Genomic DNA, 22769 nt, shown 5'->3' with positions numbered 1-22769 from the left:
TCAATAGATCACTGGATCGTGGCGAAAGAGATATCTCGATCGCTTTTCTTACTGCGTTCTTTCTTGGTAAAAAAGAAAAGGATACATTTATCCTGTATGTTAAGTTATTAATTAGATTCCTAGACAAGTTATTTGTTCATAGTCCTATAAATACATACATGTATATTATATATATATATGAACAATGTTTTATGGATCATTATTATCTGAATAAAGTACGTTAAGTCTTTTAATAGTCTTTGTTTTTTATTTAAAAAAATGATTGTACTGCCTGTAGATTTATATTTTACATATTTATTTGTTTTAATAAAGTCAATTGTCATTAACCGATAATCAGTTATTAACTATGTATTATCCTACTCCTCTTTACAGACCAAGGCCTCCCATCGCAGGTATTTATTTCTTCATTCGTTTTATGAGCCTCGCAAGGACTATCACTAAATCACTGTATCTCCATATCCCTTGTATTCCTGTATGCTTATAGCACTGCATCCCTCACATCACTACCTCCCTCACATCACTACCTTCCTTACATCACCGTATCCTTTACATTCCTAAGTTCTTTATATCCGTGGATCCTTTACATTCCTACATCCCTTGTATCGCTGCAATCCTTATAAAATATATATTATAAATATAATATTTATGATTGCTGGTTCGAGTTAAGGTAAGTAAAGGTAAGTAAAGGTAAGTATTCTCGTGAAAAACAATTTTAAGTTTAAATTTTTGAAAAATTTAGTTCCCATTTTCGCCGCTAGATGGCGCTGATCCAACGTCGAAAATTTAGTTCACATTTTTCCCGCTAGAGGGCCAAAAATGGTGCAAGGTTTAGTTCCTTTTTCTGAAACCAGATGGCGCTGATTCGACATCGAAAATTTAGTTCACATTTTTGCCGCTAGAGGGCCAAAAATGGTGCCAGCTTTAGTTCCTTTTTCTGGAACCAGATGGCGCTGATTCGACATCGAAATTTTAGTTCACATTTTTGCCGCTAGAGGGCCAAAAATGGTGCAAGCTTTAGTTCCTTTTTCTGAAACCAGATGGCGCTGATTCGACATCGAAAATTTAGTTCACATTTTTCCCGCTAGAGGGCCAAAAATGGTGCAAGGTTTAGTTCCTTTTTCTGAAACCAGATGGCGCTGATTCGACATCGAAAATTTAGTTCACATTTTTCCCGCTAGAGGGCCAAAAATGGTGCAAGCTTTAGTTCCTTTTTCTGAAACCAGATGGCGCTGATTCGACATCGAAATTTTAGTTCACATTTTTCCCGCTAGGGGGCGCTTTTTTCGAAATTACTTACCTTTACTTACCTTTACTCGAAGCAGTCTTTATAATATATTTATTATAAGGGATGCAGAGATGTAAGGAATGTAGGGATGAAAACAATGTAGGGATGTAAGGGATGAAGAGATGTAAGGAATGTAGGGATGAAAAGAATATAGTGATGAAGCGATGTAAGGAATGTAGGGATGAAAACAATGTAGGGATGTAAGGGATGAAGAGATGTAAGGAATGTAGAGATGAAAACAATGTAGGGATAATAATAATGTAGGGATTTAAGGGATGAAGAGATGTAAGGTATGTAGGGATGAAAGGAATGTAGGGATGAAAAGAATGTTAAATGTGATAAGATGCAGATATCTAAGGGATGCAGGGATGTAGAGGATGCCAGAATATACAAAAGTCAGTAATGTAAGGGATTCAGAGATGTAAAGAATGCAATGATATAAAGAATTGAAGGATGTAAGGGATACAGTGATATAAGAGATGCAGGGATGTAAGGGATGCAAGAAAAATAATAAATAACTAGGAAGGGTGAGGTTAGGCCCAGCAAAAGGGATAAAGTAATAAATAAGAGAAATGGTAGATAAAATATGAAGTATTTGGATTGACTGGTCCCCGCGAAGCTTACAAAGAGGGTGTAAAACAGGGTGTAAAATAAGGTTATATGTACGTTTAACAGGTACATCCGCACCCCTCGGCGATCAGTATAAGACTGAGGAGGTTTCTCTTCGCTCTAGATCAAGTGGTTGACAACGGTGCTGCAGCATGAGAAATCCAAACTGTGATTTACCCCTACTGTCTACTATCTGGCCGACACCGGGGGTCTGGAGACCCCATAGCCATTCGCTTTCGATATCGGAAGCAATTAAGTATATTTAATTATTTTGACAACCGACTTTCAAATCGAATTCATTATTCATTTTAGTATCAATTAACGACTCGCTTTAGTTGGTTTAGTTAAACTATTTAAGAAAATTTTGTTACATTAAATAAATGAACTGAGAGAATAAATAAGTCCTAATTAAAAATCATAAAAATTACACGTATATCAAACAGAAATAATTAAAATGAGATGGAAAAAAGAATCGGTGTCGAAAACGTCTAACGTAGGAGCACTTTACGAAACGAGAAGCGTCGCATAAAGTCGGCGTTTTCTTGCGTCGCCAAAGGCGTACCAGCCTCTCTGTCACCTCAGTCAACAATTTCAAGGAATGTTGAAACCCCGTTGTGACGCAGAAGAGTAGTGGCTCGTTATACAAAAATTTTACGACCCAGTGCCCTCAGACCCCCCCCGTCAAATGAGCTCTCGTCTGTGCTCGAGCCCACGGCTAATGAGTCTGTTGTTTCTCCAATTAGACCGAACACGAGACGGCCTTAGTAGAAATAAGCGGAAAGGATGTTGGGCCACGATACTTGCTCGCTCTACGTGCTAAGTGTTCTACTTCATTCCAACCAAATCCTTGAGCCACTCTCTGTTTTGCCATTTACCCTACCGGTTCTTGCGATGTATGTCGAATATGATGGGAGGGTTACAAGGCAGCAAAGAAACGGAAAATATTTTATTTTATATCATGCAAATCGTGAACAGAGTAAATCCGGATACAAAATCTTATACAAAAGAAACGCCGATTATATTCTACTGTGGCGTATTAAATTAATATTTCGACGAGACATATTGAGAGATCACTTTCATAGCTTCAAATGTCTCGGCACCAACAGCTTTAATCTCGGAAGGTGGTAATACGAATCCATAATTTCCTCCAGGTAATTCATACGTGTATGATAATTTCACGCCTGCTTTAGCCATCGCCCAATCGTCGCTACCGCCAGCAGATGGGTCTATTTACGATAAAACATGAGTTGAAAATTATATAAAATAAAATAGTAGCTTAAACATAGGGAAATTTAAATAATTACTTACAAAGGTGATTAGCAGAGGTTCCAAAAGTGTATCGAGTTTTGCGAGTTTTAGCGATAGCTGCGGCACATTCGCTGGCAAGATTTTTCTGTGGAAATAGAAAATAATATTACAAAGAAATAGCGTAAATTTAATAGATATATTATTGTCTGCTGATTTATTTACTAACCAGTTCTGGTTCATTAGCTGGCACGTTGGATGTGTAACCCCATGGATAAAGGATGTACTATAAAATAAAATAAAATTGTTAATAATAATAACTATGGTAAAAATAAAAATTAAAGAATAATTATTTATCAATTCTTAATTATAATTGTCGTAATAACACTGGGTGTACCAATACTTTTATTCCATTAATAATTTTAATTACCTGACCATAGGAGTGCATTGAAATGTAGGCTTTGATTTGTCCCTGTCGTGCCAAAATGAAGTTTTTCATATTTTGTGTTTCTGGCTCAGAGAATGCTTTAGGTCCGGCATAAGTATCGCTGCATGGGTTAGAAGATGCACCCACAGCTGAAAATTAAAAAAAAAAATTCTCTTCTATAAGAAATGTAAAAACTTACGTGAAATTGATAAGCTATCACCTGTTAAGAGAATAAAAATTGTACCACTTGAGAAACTAATTAATCTGTAAAAGTGGTAACTCAGAGATAATGAAATGAAAATTTTTAGAGCAAGCGTCGAATTTCCTCGTGGGTAGTTTAATACGTGAAAGTACAGCCACGAATTTTCCGTAGCAGTCAACTTTCAAATAGCACGACGAATTAGACCCATCTCAATTTAGAGACTTGCCATTTCAGCCTTGCTATGCTCTGTACGTCGCATTTCGCCAATTTAACACGTTGAAGTTTCGCGAATGAGAACAAATTCCGGTTACTCTTTTCAGTAGTCCTTTTAAACAAGTGTACTCTTAATTTCATTCAAATCTATCGTGTCAAAGAAATTGGATATTCTACAATTAAACAAAAGAAATGGAACAATGTAATTATACCAGAGTTGTTGTTTTAAATTTCCATATGCTGCATAGGAAACAATGTCCTTTTGGTATTTTTGAAAAAATTTTACGTAGGCAAATTATATAAGAAATGTAATATTAGAAAATTTGTCGAACAATTAAACCTTTCTCTGAATTTTACAGCTCTAATTACAATTAAAAATATTTTATTTTATTTTGATTAGACGAAAGATGCATCATTGATATATAAATATTATGACTGTTCGATTATCAATCTTCCGTGATTTTTATTCGATCAATCAAGTTTAATAAGAATCGCTATCTCGAAATATTAATTTACTTGACAGACTTTTGTCTGATAAGAACCCTATCGAGATCGATCAATTTATCTTTCAAACAAACGATGATTGTAAAATTAAAAGAAATTGTAATTGAATGATTATACTTTTTAAATGATTGTAATTTAAAAATAAATGTTGGTACTTACACATCCATGATATATCGTAATTTCTGTTTCCATCAACTCCACGACAGCTTGAACCACTATTGACTGACCTTGTCTTTCTCCATAATCGGTTCTAGAAACACAGGTGTATAATAAGAAACGAAATAATTAAAGGACCTTTTATAAATTTGGAATTGGAAAATTCAAACTGTACTTGTACAATTAATTATATTAATTAACACTTGTTAATTTTCTCATTTTTACATGCACAATTATCCTCTGTACAGATGTATTATTTATCCTCCTACATTCTATATATCAATTAATTATTGTTCAATAATTACCGCTGTTTTTGCATGAGTGAACTCGTAGCCATCAGGATTCAAAACTGGCAAGATGTACCAGTCAACTTTGTTCAAGAGATATTTATGATTTGTTAATATCTGATCTACTGTGTAAAGTGCTGTAACAGGGGCGATCCATTCCCTGGCATGAATTCCAGCATCGATGAATATCGCCGGCTTATTTTTGCCACCAGTCGATAGCTTTAGAACCACCATTGATCGTCCTTCGTAGGACTTGCCAATATTAATTAGGGAAGCTACGTCACCGTGGGTGGTCTTTACATAATTGAGATACTGCTGCACCTGCATGCCATTACGATTATTTATTGTTACTTAAAACAAATCGTTTACAGAGTTAATTAGTAGTGTCGACTCTGTTCAGTAATTAATTCAATCTTAGAATGGACTCTTCATTTTTATATAAGTGAATATTAGAAACTAGAAATATTAAAATTTAAAAATCATAGGAATTTTACGATTATTTATTATTACTTAAAATAAGTCATTTGCAGAGTTAATTAGCAGTACCGATCCTATGTTCAGTAATTAATTTAATTTTAGAATGGACTCTTCATTTTTATATGTATGAATATTAAAAAATAGAAATATTAGAATCATAGAATAATTAAACATAAATTAATATTATTTACCTCGTTGTAACTGGGATAATAAGTGAAGGATAATCGTCCAGAAGCAAAGGGGTCCTGGAACCTCGTTTGTAATCTTCGCTCAACCACTTGCGTGATATATTCTTCCATAACTTTCTCTTCAACATTGTCAATAGCAACAGTATAGTTTACGTTGTACAACTGAAGAATCTCCTTAAACATTTGCACTTTATCCGCTGTAACTAAGACGTCCGCGGAATTTTCGGTGATCCTGACAAAATCAAAACCAGGAGCATCCACGAAATTCTTCAGCAGGGGGAATTCTTCGGGTGAGTTGTAGGAGATAGAAAGACTCTGCATCCTGTGAATTTCGATATAAGTATCGTTAATTAAAATATTAATTAACTGAGGTAAGAATAACGAGAAGAATATGAAAATGAAACTTACCCTTCTAAGGATGGCAGAACTTCCTCAGCGGCGAAAACAGCCGCGACACAGATCGTCGCGATCAAGAGGACACGCATGTTGGCTATTGTCGATTAAAGTTCTATCTCGTTCTTCAAGATTATATATGTCATATCCTATCTCCGTTTCCCGTACTCAAGTTTCATTTACGTGATACCAAACCGATTTCGTAAATTAATGTTGAACGTGTTCGATGAGAAATTCTGATTGAAATATCGTTAAACAGATCATGAAACTGGAGATAAGATCGATTTCATTATAAAAATAATACCGTTATCAAGACAGATAGCTTTGATTGTGACTACTTCTCGAAGAATTAATTGATGATTGATACAATATATGGATAGAACATTTGTTCTAGTTTAAACAGAGGACACAATGACGATGGGTTTTTATTCTCTGATAAGAATGCATTGATAAGACTGAAAATCTCATGTTTGTATTTGGGTGATCAGTAAAAAATATAGAGTTGTCTATGTACACTGGAGGATACAGGAGGGAATGTCTTCTAGTGTAATCTTTTGAAGAATATTATTTGAAGCAATTATAAATAGTAATTAAATTCATTTGGATAAGATATAAAGAGACGTTAACACTTATCGTTCTTCGAGGAATGGAAATTTTATATTGATTGAAAGCAATTAGTTCTTTTTATATCTAATCTGATGGTAGAAGAATATGAGTCGTGAGAAGAAATAGGCAAGGTTTATACAAAACATCAGTTTATAACTTATGAACATGTAAGAAGTGACGAACATATAAGAATATTAACGTGGTTTTAAAATGGTATCGAAAATAGTAATTAAAAATACGTATGGTATTAACAATAAGAAGACACATAAAGTTCGAACATAAGGGTATAAGTACCACGTTGTAGATATAAAGAAATATACTGTAGTTTATTTAGATATACTGTAGTTTACCATATTTATGTAGAAATGTACTATACTTTAGTATTACAACTTGGTCGTAAATTTTAATTTGATAAATCTCTATAAAAAAAAAATACTTTCTGTAATTGAGATACATAATAAACCTAAATTTAAAAGAGTCTTTTCCTGTGAAGAGTTTGATATCTTCGCAAAAAAAGAAAAAAGATATCTTTGTCAAATACCTTATGCGATGTTCTTCTGCCAAACGTACATGTTACTCAGACCAATCCTTTTCTTTGGAATTATGACTGGAGCCTAGATAAACAAAGATTATACGTTAAAAATAATTCAAAGTATATTCAAACTTATCGGGCAAATTATTTTTTAACATACCTTTTTAAACCTTTTGAAATTAAGAGTAGTTTGATGTTGCTGATTAGTATTATTTGATATGCTATCTTCGTGTTCCTAAATTTTAAAAGAAAAAAATATTATTGAAAGTTATTTTGAAAAATATCAAATGCAACACTTACGGCTCTGCTTGTACTTGACATTTCTGCAACTGAATCGTATGAAAGCGTTCTTTTTACGGGACTCTTAGATTTCTTGGAACATTTATTCAATCTGCTGATACTTGACTCATCCCTATGAGTATCATCATCCATACTACCTTTGCAACAATCCGATGCGTTTCCACGGACATTTTTGTCAATACTCTCAACTTCATTAGTATTAGATTTAGCAGTGTTACTTTCATTAAAACCTACACTGTCCTCGTCTGATAAACAGACGACAATTGTACTTTCTTGTGAGTTTCCCTTCAGATTCTCTATTGGAGTTTTGCGTATCGGACTCTCATTCGTTTTAGACAAAGTATCTGATTTTTTAAATACAGAAACTTCACTTAAATGTTCAATAATTTTGCTTGGATTTGGCTGTACCGGACTGCTATTTGTTTTGAGATTACCTATTCTTTTCGATGTAAGAACTTTATTCAAACGTGCGTTAATTTTCTTTGTAGTTGACTGTATTTTTTCAAATATATCATCCTCTTGACTTATATCTACAACTTCCTTAATTCGAGGTTTAACACTAGCTGTCGTTGGGGATTTTAATGACTGACTATTTTCTGTCTTTTTATCATTTCTTAGGATAACAGAATTTTGGGTAGAAGACTGTAAGTCCATTGACGTTGCATTTGAAGCGAAAGAGTCGCATGTCTCGGGAATACAAACATTCTCCTTAGAATGTTGTGCTTTTGCATCTTGTTTAATGCTTTCTGTCGCGATAACGTTAAAATTACTTTTTAGTTTATTATTGTTTTTTACCGGTGTACTGCATACTAGCCCTTTTAAAGACTTTTGAAAATGTGACGTACACGTTAACTCTTGACTGCTGAAACTATCGTTCGTTTCAGGAATAATTTTAACCGCCTGTTTAGATCTTGGCAAGTTAGCATTTGATGTTGATGGTCCGACATCGACATCTTGTGTATCGATTATTATAACTTTAGATCTTTCCGGTCTTGTTTCAGGTCTTGTCTCAGATATTTTAAAAAATTCTGAGAATCGAAATTTGGGATTGCAATATTTCTCTACGGAACAATGCAAGATTGCAAGAGGAATTTCGAACTCTGGTATCATTTTACGGCGATGTTCTTGTAACGCCTTATCTGGAACAAGAAACGGACGAAACTTAAATAAGTAGAAACATAAAAATACTTAATAAGAGAAACCTACATATAGAATCATATTCAGGTACGATGTGTTGTGTTGATTGGGTTGTATCGTCCCCAGGATACTGCAATACAATCACATTTGGCGAACACAGCTCCTTGGGAGTTAAAGGCTTCTTTGAAAATAGCACTGATCTGCCACCTGAAATATACCCATTATTAGAATAAACATTTAACATCATTTTAATATTTCAGTTTACCTGCTAGGTGGATCATTTTTCCATATATCTTATATTGATTCATGCTAAAATGAACAAATATTAAGTTTGAAAACAATGTTTTTCTTTTGTTGTTTGGATGAAGTAACAGTTTTGTTTTATCAACCAGAGATTCACCAATTGGAGGAATATAATTGTCTGGACTTGGAAGCTCTTGATTATTAGTCACTGCACGCTGAACTGCTATCCAATAATCTATAGTTACTATAGGTATAGCAGATGCAAGAGCCCAAGTAACCTGTATTATATATAAATTAGTGTAAATTCAATTGCTGAAAACATTTGGTAAAATTTAGTTAACAGGACCTTCTCAGTTAATGTAGCTTTGGATACTGTCAGATGAGTACAATTATTTGTCCACTCAGTAGAAATCACCCCATCTATCTGATCCATTAAATTTTGAAGGGTGCTTTTATCTTCGTCATTTAAAGTAGATATCACTGATATTACTGGTATATATGTTACCCTAAAATAACAGTTCAGTTAACATTGAAGAACCATAAAACTTCAAATTATAAAAACATAGAAATAAATACTTTACGTAAATAAAGAATTTTGTAAACCAAATCGTATTACATCCTGACTGCTCAACTCATATCCTTCCTCACTGATTTCAATCTTATGATTTTCCTTGATGATATAAGTCCCATATCTTGATTCTTCATCTTTTATTATACATGTTGATATAGGTTGATCGAACTAGCAAGAAGTAAAGTTTATAATAGAATGATATAATTTTAATTAGATAATTCTAAAGTACATTATTGTTAGTACCCTTATATCACTTTTAGGTTGAACGCATATTGAAGCATGCGTTTTGCTAATAGAATCATCATCTGGTATAAGAAGATCTCCTCTTTTCCTGCCAATTATTATCTCTACCAGTGGTTTTAAGTATATACGCCTATCGCCTATAACAAAGGTGGATTCAGAAATGATTTAATTGTATTTAATGACATATTATTTTACATTAAAAATAGAATACCATTTTGTTTCTGCAAATACCACATTGTATCTGATACAGTTGCGTAATAATATCGTTTTATATCAATACAACATGAGATATTTCTTTATTTCAGTAACAAAAGTTGAAAATCAATTTATATACACACAGAGTCAACAAAATAAACACCAGTGACACTTAAAATTAAGTGCTCGTGCCATCTACCAAAAGTCGTGTGAATAGGACTTTTTTATCAGTAATTTATCGGTTAAGGCGATGCTAGCGTGGTTGACTGTAAAACAGTCAGTTTCATTGAAAATTAGGCCGAAGCTTAGGTCAATTACCGACCCGGTTATAGATATTAACTAACTGGGTCGGTAAGTTGACAAGTAGTTTCCGCTATTTTTTAGTAGATGGCACAACGGTCAAATCTCGGTTGATAAGTTGTTGAGTAGTTTGCGCCCTTTTTAAACAGATGGCACAACGTCGAACTTCAAATTAGTTTTTACATATATTAATTTAATTTTACAAATAAATTATAATTAACACTTATACATCATCAGTAATATAACAAGCGGCTACTACTATAATTGATGAAAAGATTTAATGAATAAAAATTTTATTTTTACTATTTAAATGTGTTAAAGCTTTGAAAGTTAATCGCACTTAGAAGATAAGGATGTTCTCTCAAAACTTTATTTAATAATAATAGGCAGCAAAATACAATACTATACATATTTAATACGACGATAATCATTTACAATATCTTTCAAACATTGAAGCTAAATGTTACAATTGGGCAAGCAATCTTTTTCTTCTCTATAATAAATTCGCCGATACTCTGAATTATTTATTGAAAACATTTGAAACATTTATTAATAACAAAATTATGATTGAACGAACGAACTATCCACTGTCTACTTTAATTTTTCAACTACTTTGATTTATTCTTTCCTTCGCTCGATAAAACAATTTTCACACAGATTTCCGAGTAAAATTAAAATAATCGCAAACTTACGAGCTACGACGACTATTTACAATATTAAATACATTTGCTGGTCGTACTGTAAATTGCAAGACAACCGATCCTTAAAACGGAAAACCCGAATACCAAGGACAAACGAACATATATACATGCACTACTTAATTGATTAACTACAACATTAATTTGAACTACCAAAAATACACGAATTTACAATGCTTACAGAGAAGAAATCTGCTCGATCCTTCTCGCACGGCAGTCGCCCGCAAACTGCCTTCTAATATCAACAGTGATCGCGGCCTTATTTACATTTCTCTCTTAAGCGAACGATAAACACAATCACTGGATTCGTTTGTCCAAAACTCAATAGGTCCTATCTTACATTAATCTTCATACGCGCAGATTGTTCATCGCTAAAATTTACAACTTAAATAATTATTAAACGTACTGGCATTTTCTGTTTCTTCAACTCGCCTCGTAAAATTTCCATTCTCACCTCGTTATTTGTTAATAATTTTTAACACGTTTAAATCATAGCTTATTATATACATCACAAATGTAACTAACATTTTTTGCAACAATAATAAAACAATTAAGTGATTGCTGCTGCCCTCAGTCTCGATTATCTGAACGAATAACCATTTATCTAATGATCAATAAATAACTAAATCATTCTTCAATCCCTTCTCATTCATCAATTTAGTTATTTTACATTTCAAAGAGGAACGCACAAAATACGCATACAATGCACCCTCAGCCAAGCCAGTGGCCATCATAGTTCATCTAACAAACATAGAAACCAATTTACCCCTAGATAACTTTCATTTTCCAATAACAGAAGTAACCTTTTCAGTACCAGCTGTAAAAGGGTTGATGAGGAGCTGGTCTAGGGGGTTGTTGGAAGCCCTGAGCACCGTAATGGCTGGCAAACGCTTGATGAGGATGAGCAGGATGGGTATGTGGCTGTTGCAAACTGGAAGGTGGACTCGGTAGACCTACCCTTCCTCCGCTGGAAATTGGAAGGTTCCACGAGGGTGAACTGTTACCCTGGCTGACCTGTTGCTGCTGTTGCTGTTGCACAGGTGACACCGAGCTGATCGGTGGCAGGTCAGACGAGGTCAATTGATCGGACGATGGGTTCGAATTGCCAGAATTAGGACCCATCATGGTCACCAAGGAATTAGGAGTCGGTGGAAGTTGATGACTGCTGGCCTGTTGGTAGGTCGACGAGACTGGAGCCACTGGGGACACTTGATGACTCAAATGACTGCTGCTCGTTGACGAAGTCGGTGGTAACAGCGAGCTGGGGTAGGTAACCGATGGTGGCAGACTGTAACTGGGGGTGGAACCAACCGAAGAAGGTAGACGAGTGGAATCAGAAGCCAATTGATGAGACATCGTGGTATGGTGCGAAGAATAGAGCTCTGGAACTATAAACCACGTGTTAATTAGAGATTCATTAGGCAAAAAATTTTTCTTAATTAGTCAATACAAGCAGGAAAATAATCTTACCTTGACTTGAGGAGAAGGTAGTGTCTGGCAGAGTCTGTCCATGGGGATGGGGGTGAGGATGGGTCGGTGGGACGGTTGTGGCAGCATGCGGATGGGGTGCAGTCGGTGGATGAAGAACGTAAGAAGCCGTAGGATAAGCTACGGAACCGACGTATCCTCCGGAACCGGTCGAGGACAACTGTTTCCTCAGCCTGGCTCTTCTGTTACTGAACCAGACTTGAATCCTAGCTTCCGTTAACTTGGTCCTTTGAGCTAGTTCCTCTCTGGTGTAGATGTCAGGGTACTGTGTCCTTTCGAACGCTCTCTCTAACTCGTCCAATTGATGAGCAGTGAAGGTGGTTCTGCTTCTCCTTTGCTTCCTTTTCAGAGGAATTCCTGGCTCGCTTTCGCAATCGGAACCGGAGCTTGTTTTACCTGAAAACAGAATTCACTCAGCATTAGAACTTAGAATATATTTTGCAATAAGTATCTGATTGGTACCAATAAATTTACCGCTCGTTTCATGGAACAAATTCGGGTAAAGAGGCGAAAGGTCGAAATAACTGGTTACCGTTTTGAAAATAAGGCAGACCAAATGACCAGGTCCTGTCTAATAGCTATTAATTCCTGCATGCACGTGTCACCTGCTCAAACTCCGTCCAGGTGAATGGACGTAGCTGCTTTACGGTTTGTTTTGCCGAGCTCGAGTTCAAAAGGAGCCGCACTCCGGTTCATATTCTGCTGGTTATTTCACACTCGATTCGAGATCGACTACTTTCCCACCACGTTCCCTCTGTTCTTTTTTTCTTCCCTTTCCTTTTAGCTTCCCCCTCGTGTGAAAGAGTAAAGTGCGTGATTTCCATCGCGCGTGTCGGTTTTCTAATTTATACGTGTATCGGAATATTAAACGATAGCGAAGGTAAGGAAATCGAAAATTGTTACAACTCTATTCCCGATGAATTAAACGGGTCGTGAATAAGCGCGGAGAATATGGCTGGCAAGGACGATTGATGGACAGAAGAAAAGTGATGACTTATGACAGTAAGAAAACGCGTTATGGAATCCTTTCTCCTTGACTCTTAAACGCAGCAAGGATTTCAACTGAATTATTATAATAAGTTTGATATTTTCTATATTCCAGAAGATATGTTTGATTTTATCTCCACTTTTCGGTGTTCGAAATTAATTTTATCTTACGTCAAACGAAGAAGAATAAAAGAGGAAGGATCTGTCGCTATCGCATTCCAGTCGCGACAGAAGAGGACGGCAACAGGAGGCATTTCGATGGCGGTTCAAACAGAAACGAAGAGACAGAAGAGACGGAGTGGCGCATTTTTAGATTATCGTAGATTCATCATCGCGGCCGCGAAAGCAGAGACGGATGACACGCGCGCGTAAAAAGAACGAGGCTGGTTTCTTCCGGCGAAGGCCTCGTCGCGTCTTGAAATTGTCGACTGGCTTTACACGGGCCGCGACTAATCGGCCGACGACGCCTGACGCCGGGACGCCCCGCGTTGATGCCCATTCGACACGGACTCTATTCCCGGACGATCCGTTTCTTCCCTTTCCCTCCCTACGATCATTTCGTTTCTCTTATTCCACCGGCATTCGTCTCTCGGCCCCTTTATTTTCAATCATCGTGCCACCGATCGTCGATAAATTTTAATATCATTTTATTATATCTGATGGTTCAAAAATTAAGGTGATAATGATTAATAAATACCTGTCTTATGACGTGTCTTTGATTTTCTCAGGTTGAGAATACGAGGGAAAGCAATGCGGCGCGTTCGCGAAATCACCAAAATGATTATATATTTCAGGAAGACTAAGCGACGGAGAGCGGCTAGTAATTACCAAAATTTCAAACCTAATATTACCCCCGCGAGGTGAGAGATTACTGGTTTGCCGTTCGACACGATTCCGTTATATGGACCAGAAGACACGATACGCATTGTATCTGATTTTGAAAATTAATTTATATTTAAAGAAATTTCAAATAAGTGATTGTTATAATTTTAAATGGCAAATTGACTAAAGTATCTCCTCGTCAATCTGACAAGCATAGTCGGGCAGTCTTTACAAGTTTCCCACCCCCTCTTAGGTAACGCGTTGTTTTTGTGCCCTCCTCTTTTTGTTTTGAAAGGGCAGCCGACCATCGGGGGCTGATCGACTTACAAATCTACGAACAGTTTCTTCTCGTTTTCATCTTTTCATCTTCGCCGACAGACGTATTTCCCAATGACCGCAGCCTGGACCACCGTCGGTACAAGTTTCATTTGTCTCCTCGGGGGTGGCAACCCCTGCAGACCGTGAGAAATTTTTCTCATTTTCCACAAATTACGTGCATCGTTGTAATTAAATATGAGATTCATTATAACGAGTCCTAATGATTGCAGAATCAAAATGTTTTGTTTCAATGAAATTTCAACTATCTTTGCAAAAATATAAAGAAACGAACGCGGGTATTAAATCGAGAAGATATTTTTCTGTTCTTTCGATGTTCTCGATGCTAGCTATCGGAGTTTCGGACGTGCACGTGGGTATGCACAGGGCGGCAAGAAGATTACAGAGTCGGTGGCTATGCAACCGGCTACCGATCGTTCGCGGCCGACGATCGAGAAGCAAAACCGGTCATTTCAAAGATCGAGAAACGCGGAGCTGATTAATGCGTGAGCATTTAATTTATTCATTCGCCGTGTGCCGACAGATCCAGCACCGTTTCGATCCTTGGTGGTCCGAAGCTAAGGCCAGATGATGAGGGGTGTTGATTGTTCGATTCTCGCCAGGCCAACAATCGTTCGCTATTAAACTTTCAACTTCGCAATTTTCCTATTTCTACGTTACACCGTGCTTTTCTGCCACTTACAACACGTGTTTCCCCCTTTTCGGGCGTGGTTCATCGACGAGGAAAGGGTTGAGCGTGCGTGATCGCGGAAGTGGGTCGGATAGCTTATTTTTTGTAATTAAAAAAAAAGTTATAGGGGAGGAGCAGGAAAAGTGGATAGAATTTGTAATTACGAAATGAATATTCGAGGCTTAGGGAAATATCTCAGGGTATCTATTATAGCTTTGCACGAGGGTGTTTAATTGAAGCCTTTAGAACGTTTAACTGAGAGTTAACTTTAGGAAACTTAGGAACTTAGAACTTGCAACTTAGAAGGTTAGGAATTTTGCAACTTAGAACTTAGCAACTTGGAAATTAGGAATTTGGAAGATAGGAATTTGGAACTTAGGAATTTGGAACTTAGCAATTTGGAACTTAGGAATTTGGAACTTAGCAATTTGGAACTTAGCAACTTGGAAGTTAGGAATTTGGAACTTAGTAATTTGGAACTTAGCAACTTGGAATTTAACAATTCGGAGCTTGGAGCTTGGGAGCTTGGGTGCTAGGGAGCTTGAAATGCTTGAAGCATTGAGTTTGGGTGCTTGCAACGTAGAAACGTAGAAACTTGGAACTTAAAAAATTAAAGTTAGGGACTTAGAAACTTGGAACATAGAATACTAAAATAAAGTGAAGAATCATCAAAGATATCCATGATACCGTAAATACTTAAAATCTCACAATACACCCTTATCAATTTGAAATGCAAATTTTTCATGTAACTTTGTTTCGCTAAAGTGGGGCAAAGTACACGCAAACTTGTGATAAGGCAAAGGAAAAACGATTTTCTTCGACGTATAAGAAGCAGTTTTTCGAATCGTCTGTAATGATTAAAGAGTGCCTGAAGAAAAGTTTCAACGTGAAGCGCAAATTAACTGCGAACTACTTGCTAAGCTCCACTTCTGATCCCCTTCGTAATTTCCTACAAGGTAATTTTCCCTCCGGCCGGAATATTACGTTGTTCAGGAAGCCGTTCCCTTAATGGTCACTTTTATCGCGGACGCGTTTCTTATCTATTTTTTACTTTCTTCCTATTGTGCCAGAAGAAGGAAAAGCAGTGAATTTTTCAGCCGCGCTTAAAACGCAGCGTGAAAATTTTCTATGCCGATGCAGACGCGCGATAAAAGAAGGCACGCGAGCTTTAACCAAGATCGTGCTCCACTTTGCTGACAAATTGCTCCTCCTACCAGATATCGCTCGGCAATTAAGCTACAAATTGAAACGTTCCAAGGAACAGGCATAGAAAACGTAATACCGAGATTACGAAATTGAAATTTTTCATTTTTCATCGCCGAAGAATAGTCGGAAAATTGGACCTTTGCAATTGTAAAATGATTCAACTAATTAAAAATTTGAATATCTTCAAATATTATCAGCGACGGTAAAAGATAAATAGATATTCTATTGAATTTCAAGATAGTCTGTCACGTAAGAGGCTGGAGGAACCAAATTATCGAGCAATGCTGTTATAATCTAATTTCGCACAGCGGCGCTGTTACGAGGATATTTGCGAGAGGCTAATTCACTGATTCAGCTGGATCATCAATCTTGGTCAAGCTGGAAGACACACGGAGTGCGATGTGTGTGCTCTCGATCGGAGGAGTTTTTGTCAAAGAGATATTAATATGCAATTTTGTCGGTAGGGAATTATGCGGTCAAATTTTCAATGAAAATTAAACAAATTGTCTGAAGGAAAAATAGAATATAATTTAAGGAAACGAAAACTTACCGTCCCCAAGTTTCGCCTCGTCTTCAGGATCTCGTCCTCTGAGAAGCCTGGAAATCGCAGAAACACTTGGAGCGCTGGTCCTGTCGCAAATTCCCTCCTTGATCAGTCTATCCCGAATTTCCCAAGAGAAGATTCCTGGATTATCGCGTTTATACTCCTCGATTCTCGCCTCGACTTCCGGCGTAGCGACCCTCGGCTTGCTACCACCGATCACTCCCGGCCTGATGCTTCCGGTCTCTTGGTACCGGTTTAAAATCTTCGATACGCATCCGTGTGACACCCTCAATTGCCTGTTTCGAATAAAAATATGAAAATTAAATAACAATTTGTTATTTGTATAATATTTGTAGGAATATGTGTTCAGTGATATATGATTTTTTGAAGAAGTAGATTCTTTAATAGGGGAATTGAAATTTCTGTTTACCTTGAAATAACGCAAGGCCTAACTCCGGCTGCGGCCATCTCGACAATTTTCAATCGAATGTGATTCGGCAACGGCCGTCCATTTATAAAGACACCCCCGAGCTGATTGACGCGTCCCTGACCTGGTATCGATCCTAAATCTGCGACAAAAATCGTGCAAGATTAATGCAGAGATGTTGAGAAGACATTGAGAAAGAAAAGGTGGAAAAAAAGAGCCTTTCTCATCGAGACGTTATATTTTTTTATAAGATCGAAATTCGATTACAAAATGATATCCTTGATAGTTTTAAGGTAACTTTTCAGAAACTTTACGAAACTATTGTTTTTCCATTCACAATCGGTCAGGATTCGTCGAAGGTTGATTGCAAAATCACGAATCCTTTAGCGAGCGAGCGAGCGCGCTTGGAAACAAAAGGTAAAAATACAGTTACTCGATGCAGAATAAAGAGAAACCTGGATTTATCGTTCCACCTTCACCTCGACGTGTTTCCTGTGTGTCGAGGTGGAAACAGGACGAAAGAGGAGAGCGGAGGATAAAAAAAGAGAGGAAGAAAGAGAGTTACAGTAGGCTGGCGTACAATCCCATAAATAACGATAAGACTAATGAATCTTAAGGGTTTATGGCGTATAACACTGATAGCGTGTAATTTGTCTCGTTCACTGTAATCAGGCCCGATTACGATCGAAAAAGAACTATTTAAATAACGATCTCTTTTTATTAGAATACATATTTAATTATGTAGTTTGATGCATCATAGCTTATCGCACAGCTGCAAGTTTTTCTTGACTTACAATCTGATTGTGCTATGACAATTCAACGGTGATTAAGTGTATATTTTCTTGGAATTACAAGTTCTTGTTTAATAGAATTACTTTTGGGGGTGTGAAATGTGTAGAGGATTAATATTTCGATTGGTAATTTTTTAATTTTAGGAACTTAAGATCTTAGAGACTTGTAACTTTGGAACTTAGAACTTGGCAGTTTGGAATTTGGAAACTTGGGCCTTGGCAAATTAGAAACTTAGAAATCTGGAACCTAGGACTTAGAAATTTGGAAACTTGGAACTTAGAAACTTAAAACTTAGCAACTAGGAACTTAGAAATCTGAAACCTAGGACTTAGAAATTTGGAAACTTGGGAACTTAGAAACTTGGAACCTGGATCTTAGGAATTTGAAACTTGGAACATACGAGCTTGGATACTTGGAAATTTGTAACTTGGAATTTAGGGACTTAAAAACTTAAAAACTTGGAACTTAAAAACTTAAAATCCCGGAATACCTCTTATTTCACTCTCCTTCATTAGATAATTAATATCTGATGATTTCTTTAACATAAATTAAAAGACCTAGATCTACTTTCATGTGACAGAGAATTTTTCGTCTGGCAAGCCTTGAATCGAAAGGGAAAAAACACCTCCAGATAATTCAAACGTAACACAGCTCTTTCTTTTACGATCGTGTAAAATGCTTAAGCTTCCAGTTAATCGTAACTAATATTACGCTAACGTGATCGAATGCGCAAGAACTCCTTTATACAGGTGTGACTCACTTTTGTGACATAGTAACGAGAGGAAAAACAGTGTCTGATTGTTGATGCGAGACCAGCCGAGAAAAAAAAACAACAAATTATTATTATTATTCTGATTCGTTTAATATCACGTGATATGTGCGATCCACTCGTTACTATAATTACCTTCGACTAATAGCAAAGTTGGGTGAAAAAATGTTCACACGCATGAGTGGGCATCAAGAGCGTAATTACATAATTTTTTCGTTGCAATACTAATAATAACAACATGACCTTTATTGCTTTTATTCAACGTAATATCCTTAATCAGAAAATTTATTGAATTTTCACACCTGCCAAATAGAGAGTCATCCAAATTTAAAAATACTAAATAATATAACTTCTCAAATTTTTACACCTAAATTAAAATAAATTCTTTCCTACGTAAATATTTCAAATTATTCGTAATTGTAAAGTGTAAAATTTGTATAAACATTACTAACTTTGATAAATCAAGCAATGAAATAAAACAAAGAAAATTAAAAGGCATTAAAATCACAGGTAAACAGACGGTGAACGAAACGCTCGATTTTCTTCGCTTTCGATTTTTTCGGTCGGTCTAGAAATTCGCCGGTTTTTCATAGAAAACCACGGCTCGCGATTCTTCCAAGCGGAAAACTTGGCAAGAAATTGCTCGCTTAACATTGTTGCCGATTAATGATCGTTTCCCACGCTTGGATCTGTCGGATCGGCGAGATCGTATCACCTTGACGACAGATGAAGAAGAACGAACCGGCGAATCGATGTTCACGTAACGAACGAAAGAAGGAAGAAAAATGGAGGGAGAAGAGAAAAAACCATTAAACATTGCCTTCGATTGCATAAACTGAATTATGCACTATTTTTCGTGTGAAAATTATAAAAATACTTAAGAACAATCAATAGTGTACAGTATTTGTAAGAAGCTCACTTCGAATGGAAAGAAAAAGAAAGAAGATGGTGCTAAAAATTTTGTACAAAAACTTCAATCCAATATTTAATAGAAACACAGAATGTTTCTGTTACAAAATAAATTTCTTTCTATCGAAAAATTGTATAAATTGTCATATTTGCAGAGGACAAATAATGATAGAGTGATAAATGTTCTTGTGATTCTTTTCTTACCATCGACGATTTACATTCGAGTAGTCGTTGCAATTAATTTTCAATCAAGGAAGCAACAATTCCGAGAAATAAACCGCAAATCAGCGTTTGCTTTTACCTCACACGTTGGCTTTCAGCATTGTAACAAACGAATTAACCATCACCTATGCCAAGTGCAAGTCTCACAATTGCGAAAACATATCCCACCGTTATTAATCTTCCAAGAATGTTTAATTACACGTTCCACGTGCGTTAAACGCGTCCATTTTGCATACGAAGTCGCACATACGTTTCGGTGATTAATTGTTACGTGTAATTAAAGCTTGCTCCTTCTGCGTAACGTCGGACAGTGACAAATGATCGTTTATCATTTGCGTAAACAACAAACAAGAATCGAGTAAAAATTCAGGAATAAACACACAATTTTCATTAGGATACTACTCGGTTTTAACTGCGAGAAATTCAATGGTTCACACGGGAGTATTACGTTATTTAATACTCTTCCTTGAATTAATACTTGTTGCAAGTTGCAATTATCAACCCACGGCTGCAACTTGTGTAACTCTTACGTCCTTTCCGCTAATCGTTTAGTCATTTTTATAATAGAAACTTTACAGCACTTTCAGAAATATAAAACTGATCAAATCTTAAGTAGTTGGGAAAATTAATTAAGCACAGTAGAGTGTGGGTCAATTGAGACCCAAACTTACAAATCATATACAAGGATAAGTTTTAACTAAAAAGGTTTCATATATTGGAAGAATAATTTTGAAAGGAGCAGTGAAAATAATATGAAATACAAAGTTAAATTAAAATTGGGTCTCTCTCCATGGTCCGTCGTCCGAGGGTTAATCCTTATGATCACCGACGCTTCAAATGATTACCATTATACTAATAATAAAGGGTCGGAAATTAATTAATTAAATTTGAAAATGAACTATTTCTGTATATAATACAGTAATCTTACTAGACACGTTTACTTTCACTGTGACGGTGAATGTAAAGCATCATCGATTACTTGATTTCTCAATCAGCTTTCAATCTGACGCCTTGCATATCAACGCTAATTAAAATTATTATTTTTTTCCTTTGGAACCTGATCTCGCAAATTGAGTAGCGACTTTGGAAATTGGCTGTATAAGAGAATTTATGAGGTCATAAACGAGGGTCACAGGGTCGTTTTTCCGAAACTTTCCAGAGGAGCTCGTGAACGAGGTTCTTCTGCCCACGAAGGACAACAATGCCGAACAAGTTTCACAATTACACGGTCGATTTTCAATTTTGCAAGGAGTAACGAGGCTAAGTAACTTTTGTAATTTCTTAATTATAAAATTGAGCAACTGTTCCGTCAGTCAATGACATCTCAATTAATTGCAATCAGAGGTATTAAAATAAATTCGAGCAGTTACATTTCTAATTACTGAAAATAAATGACTTAATTTCGTTGTGTAATGTAATTTTGAAAACTAACAATGTTATTCTTGCAAATTAGCAAGAATATCGTTCAGAAATATTTAGACAACCCTGTCTAGTTTTTTTTCTCATGGAGGAAAAAAAATGACTGAAGGCGTGCTAAGTTGAAAAGTTGGGACTTGGAGAGCGACGGCAAGGAACCTCGAAAAATATATTTCATTATTTATGACGGTCATTAATGGTAATGTTCCGGTCTTCACGGGTCAGGTAAGGTTATATATCAAAGCCCCGTTTGGAATCTAGCAAGACGTCCTGTCGGTTAAATCTGGAGGATGTTCCTGCCACCGGGCCAGTTGTAAAATTGAAATTCTGAATGCTCTTTCACGAAATGCTGCACAATGTCAGTCTGGTATCCTCGCAGAATTTTTGAGACCGTTCGATCTTATCACGCTTATGAAAATTTTCCAAATATTCCATTCAAGTGCTTTGAACGTTGAAACAGGATTAGACTTTCAAAAGATTAATAATGATAATTTCGCAAGAAGCAAAGAACATCCAATTCTCGCGGTTAATATTTCCCATTTCTAACTGTACTACTTATGCCTTCGAGCGTTACCTTGAAAGGGGTATCCAGTGAAGCAGGGTCGCATCATCGAGAAGTTAGTGGTCACCGTCATTTCAGCGCGTCCGCGCCCCCAGTTCCTCTCTCACAAAACGCCACAAAAGCTGTCACACCACTGTTTCTCCTTCCAAGGGGGGGGAGAGAGGGGAGAGGGGCTTCACAAAAAAAAAAAGAAATATGCTTATCACGAGAAAATCAGCACTGTCCCCGGAATCCTTGTCCACGTTCGAGAGAAGAAGAACACGCGTATCCCACTCTTTCCTTCGCGAAACTGTCACTTTAGAACGTAGTTCTCACTGGCTCGATCAGGATCGATCTGTACGCGATCCAACCTATTCCAGATCCCCACTGTGTATCTCTAGTATTTGGCCGGGATCCAGACACCTGTCTCTCCTTCGATGCGCGAAGAGAGTCCTTCGACGACTGAGTTGGACCTCGACAGATCGCTTTCCTGATCCGGACTACCTTGGCCGACCACTCGACACCCAGGGTAACTAATGCTTGGCCACTCCCATCCTCACTTTGTCCAACTTCGGAATGATGGTAGGGGAAGCTGATGTTCGTTTGCTACCAGCCAGCTGGTCCCGGTCACCTACCGAGGACAACGTGCTCGGTGTTGCTTTCGTGCTACCTGTTTCTCAGCTACGTCGACCAATCGATGCGCCGAAAGGTTCGCCTAGTCGCGCCCCTGAAGGCACGCCCAGCGGCGCAGCGACGGAAACGCACGGGGGACGCATGTCTGGAGACCATGCTGCCTCCGGGATCACTGATACTCTTTCTGATACGATTC

The 22769-nt window shown here is 36.9% G+C and overlaps 3 protein-coding genes across 4 annotated transcripts; all 3 read right to left on the bottom strand.

Annotated features, from left to right (window-relative positions):
* Positions 1 to 2825: 2825 nt before the first annotated feature.
* On the bottom strand, positions 2826 to 6160 carry LOC117604347 (carboxypeptidase B). Its single transcript, XM_034324305.2, has 8 exons — positions 6002 to 6160; positions 5597 to 5915; positions 4947 to 5249; positions 4645 to 4735; positions 3570 to 3715; positions 3369 to 3425; positions 3203 to 3287; positions 2826 to 3120 (listed from the first exon to the last, which is right to left on the bottom strand). The coding sequence occupies exons 1-8, from the start codon at positions 6076 to 6078 to the stop codon at positions 2936 to 2938; spliced, it is 1263 nt and encodes a 420-aa protein (XP_034180196.2). The 5' UTR covers positions 6079 to 6160; the 3' UTR covers positions 2826 to 2935.
* Positions 6161 to 6787: 627 nt separating this feature from the next.
* Positions 6788 to 10018, bottom strand: nbs (nibrin). 2 transcript variants are annotated; one of them, XM_034324303.2, is made up of 9 exons: positions 9830 to 10018; positions 9619 to 9755; positions 9386 to 9543; positions 9151 to 9310; positions 8827 to 9082; positions 8631 to 8768; positions 7425 to 8563; positions 7285 to 7359; positions 6791 to 7206 (listed from the first exon to the last, which is right to left on the bottom strand). In XM_034324303.2, exons 1-9 carry the CDS (start codon positions 9852 to 9854, stop codon positions 7135 to 7137), a joined length of 2160 nt encoding a protein of 719 aa, XP_034180194.2. In that variant the 5' UTR covers positions 9855 to 10018; the 3' UTR covers positions 6791 to 7134. The 2 variants fall into 2 exon arrangements, with proteins under 2 accessions (XP_034180195.2, XP_034180194.2); XM_034324304.2 differs by lacking the exons at positions 9619 to 9755; positions 9830 to 10018 and having other exon boundaries at positions 6788 to 7206; positions 9381 to 9521.
* A 485-nt stretch (positions 10019 to 10503) lies between these two features.
* LOC117604357 (segmentation protein paired) lies at positions 10504 to 22450 on the bottom strand. Its single transcript, XM_034324319.2, has 5 exons — positions 21974 to 22450; positions 17295 to 17433; positions 16871 to 17160; positions 12282 to 12695; positions 10504 to 12199 (listed from the first exon to the last, which is right to left on the bottom strand). Exons 1-5 carry the CDS (start codon positions 22032 to 22034, stop codon positions 11619 to 11621), a joined length of 1485 nt encoding a protein of 494 aa, XP_034180210.1. The 5' UTR covers positions 22035 to 22450; the 3' UTR covers positions 10504 to 11618.
* Between the last annotated feature and the right edge of the window lie 319 nt (positions 22451 to 22769).

Source organism: Osmia lignaria, chromosome 7 (assembly GCF_051020975.1).
Source record: "Osmia lignaria lignaria isolate PbOS001 chromosome 7, iyOsmLign1, whole genome shotgun sequence".
NCBI classification, from domain to species: domain Eukaryota; kingdom Metazoa; phylum Arthropoda; class Insecta; order Hymenoptera; family Megachilidae; genus Osmia; species Osmia lignaria.
Note: the sequence above shows the minus strand (reverse complement) of the source record. Positions and strands in the feature narration are given on the sequence as shown.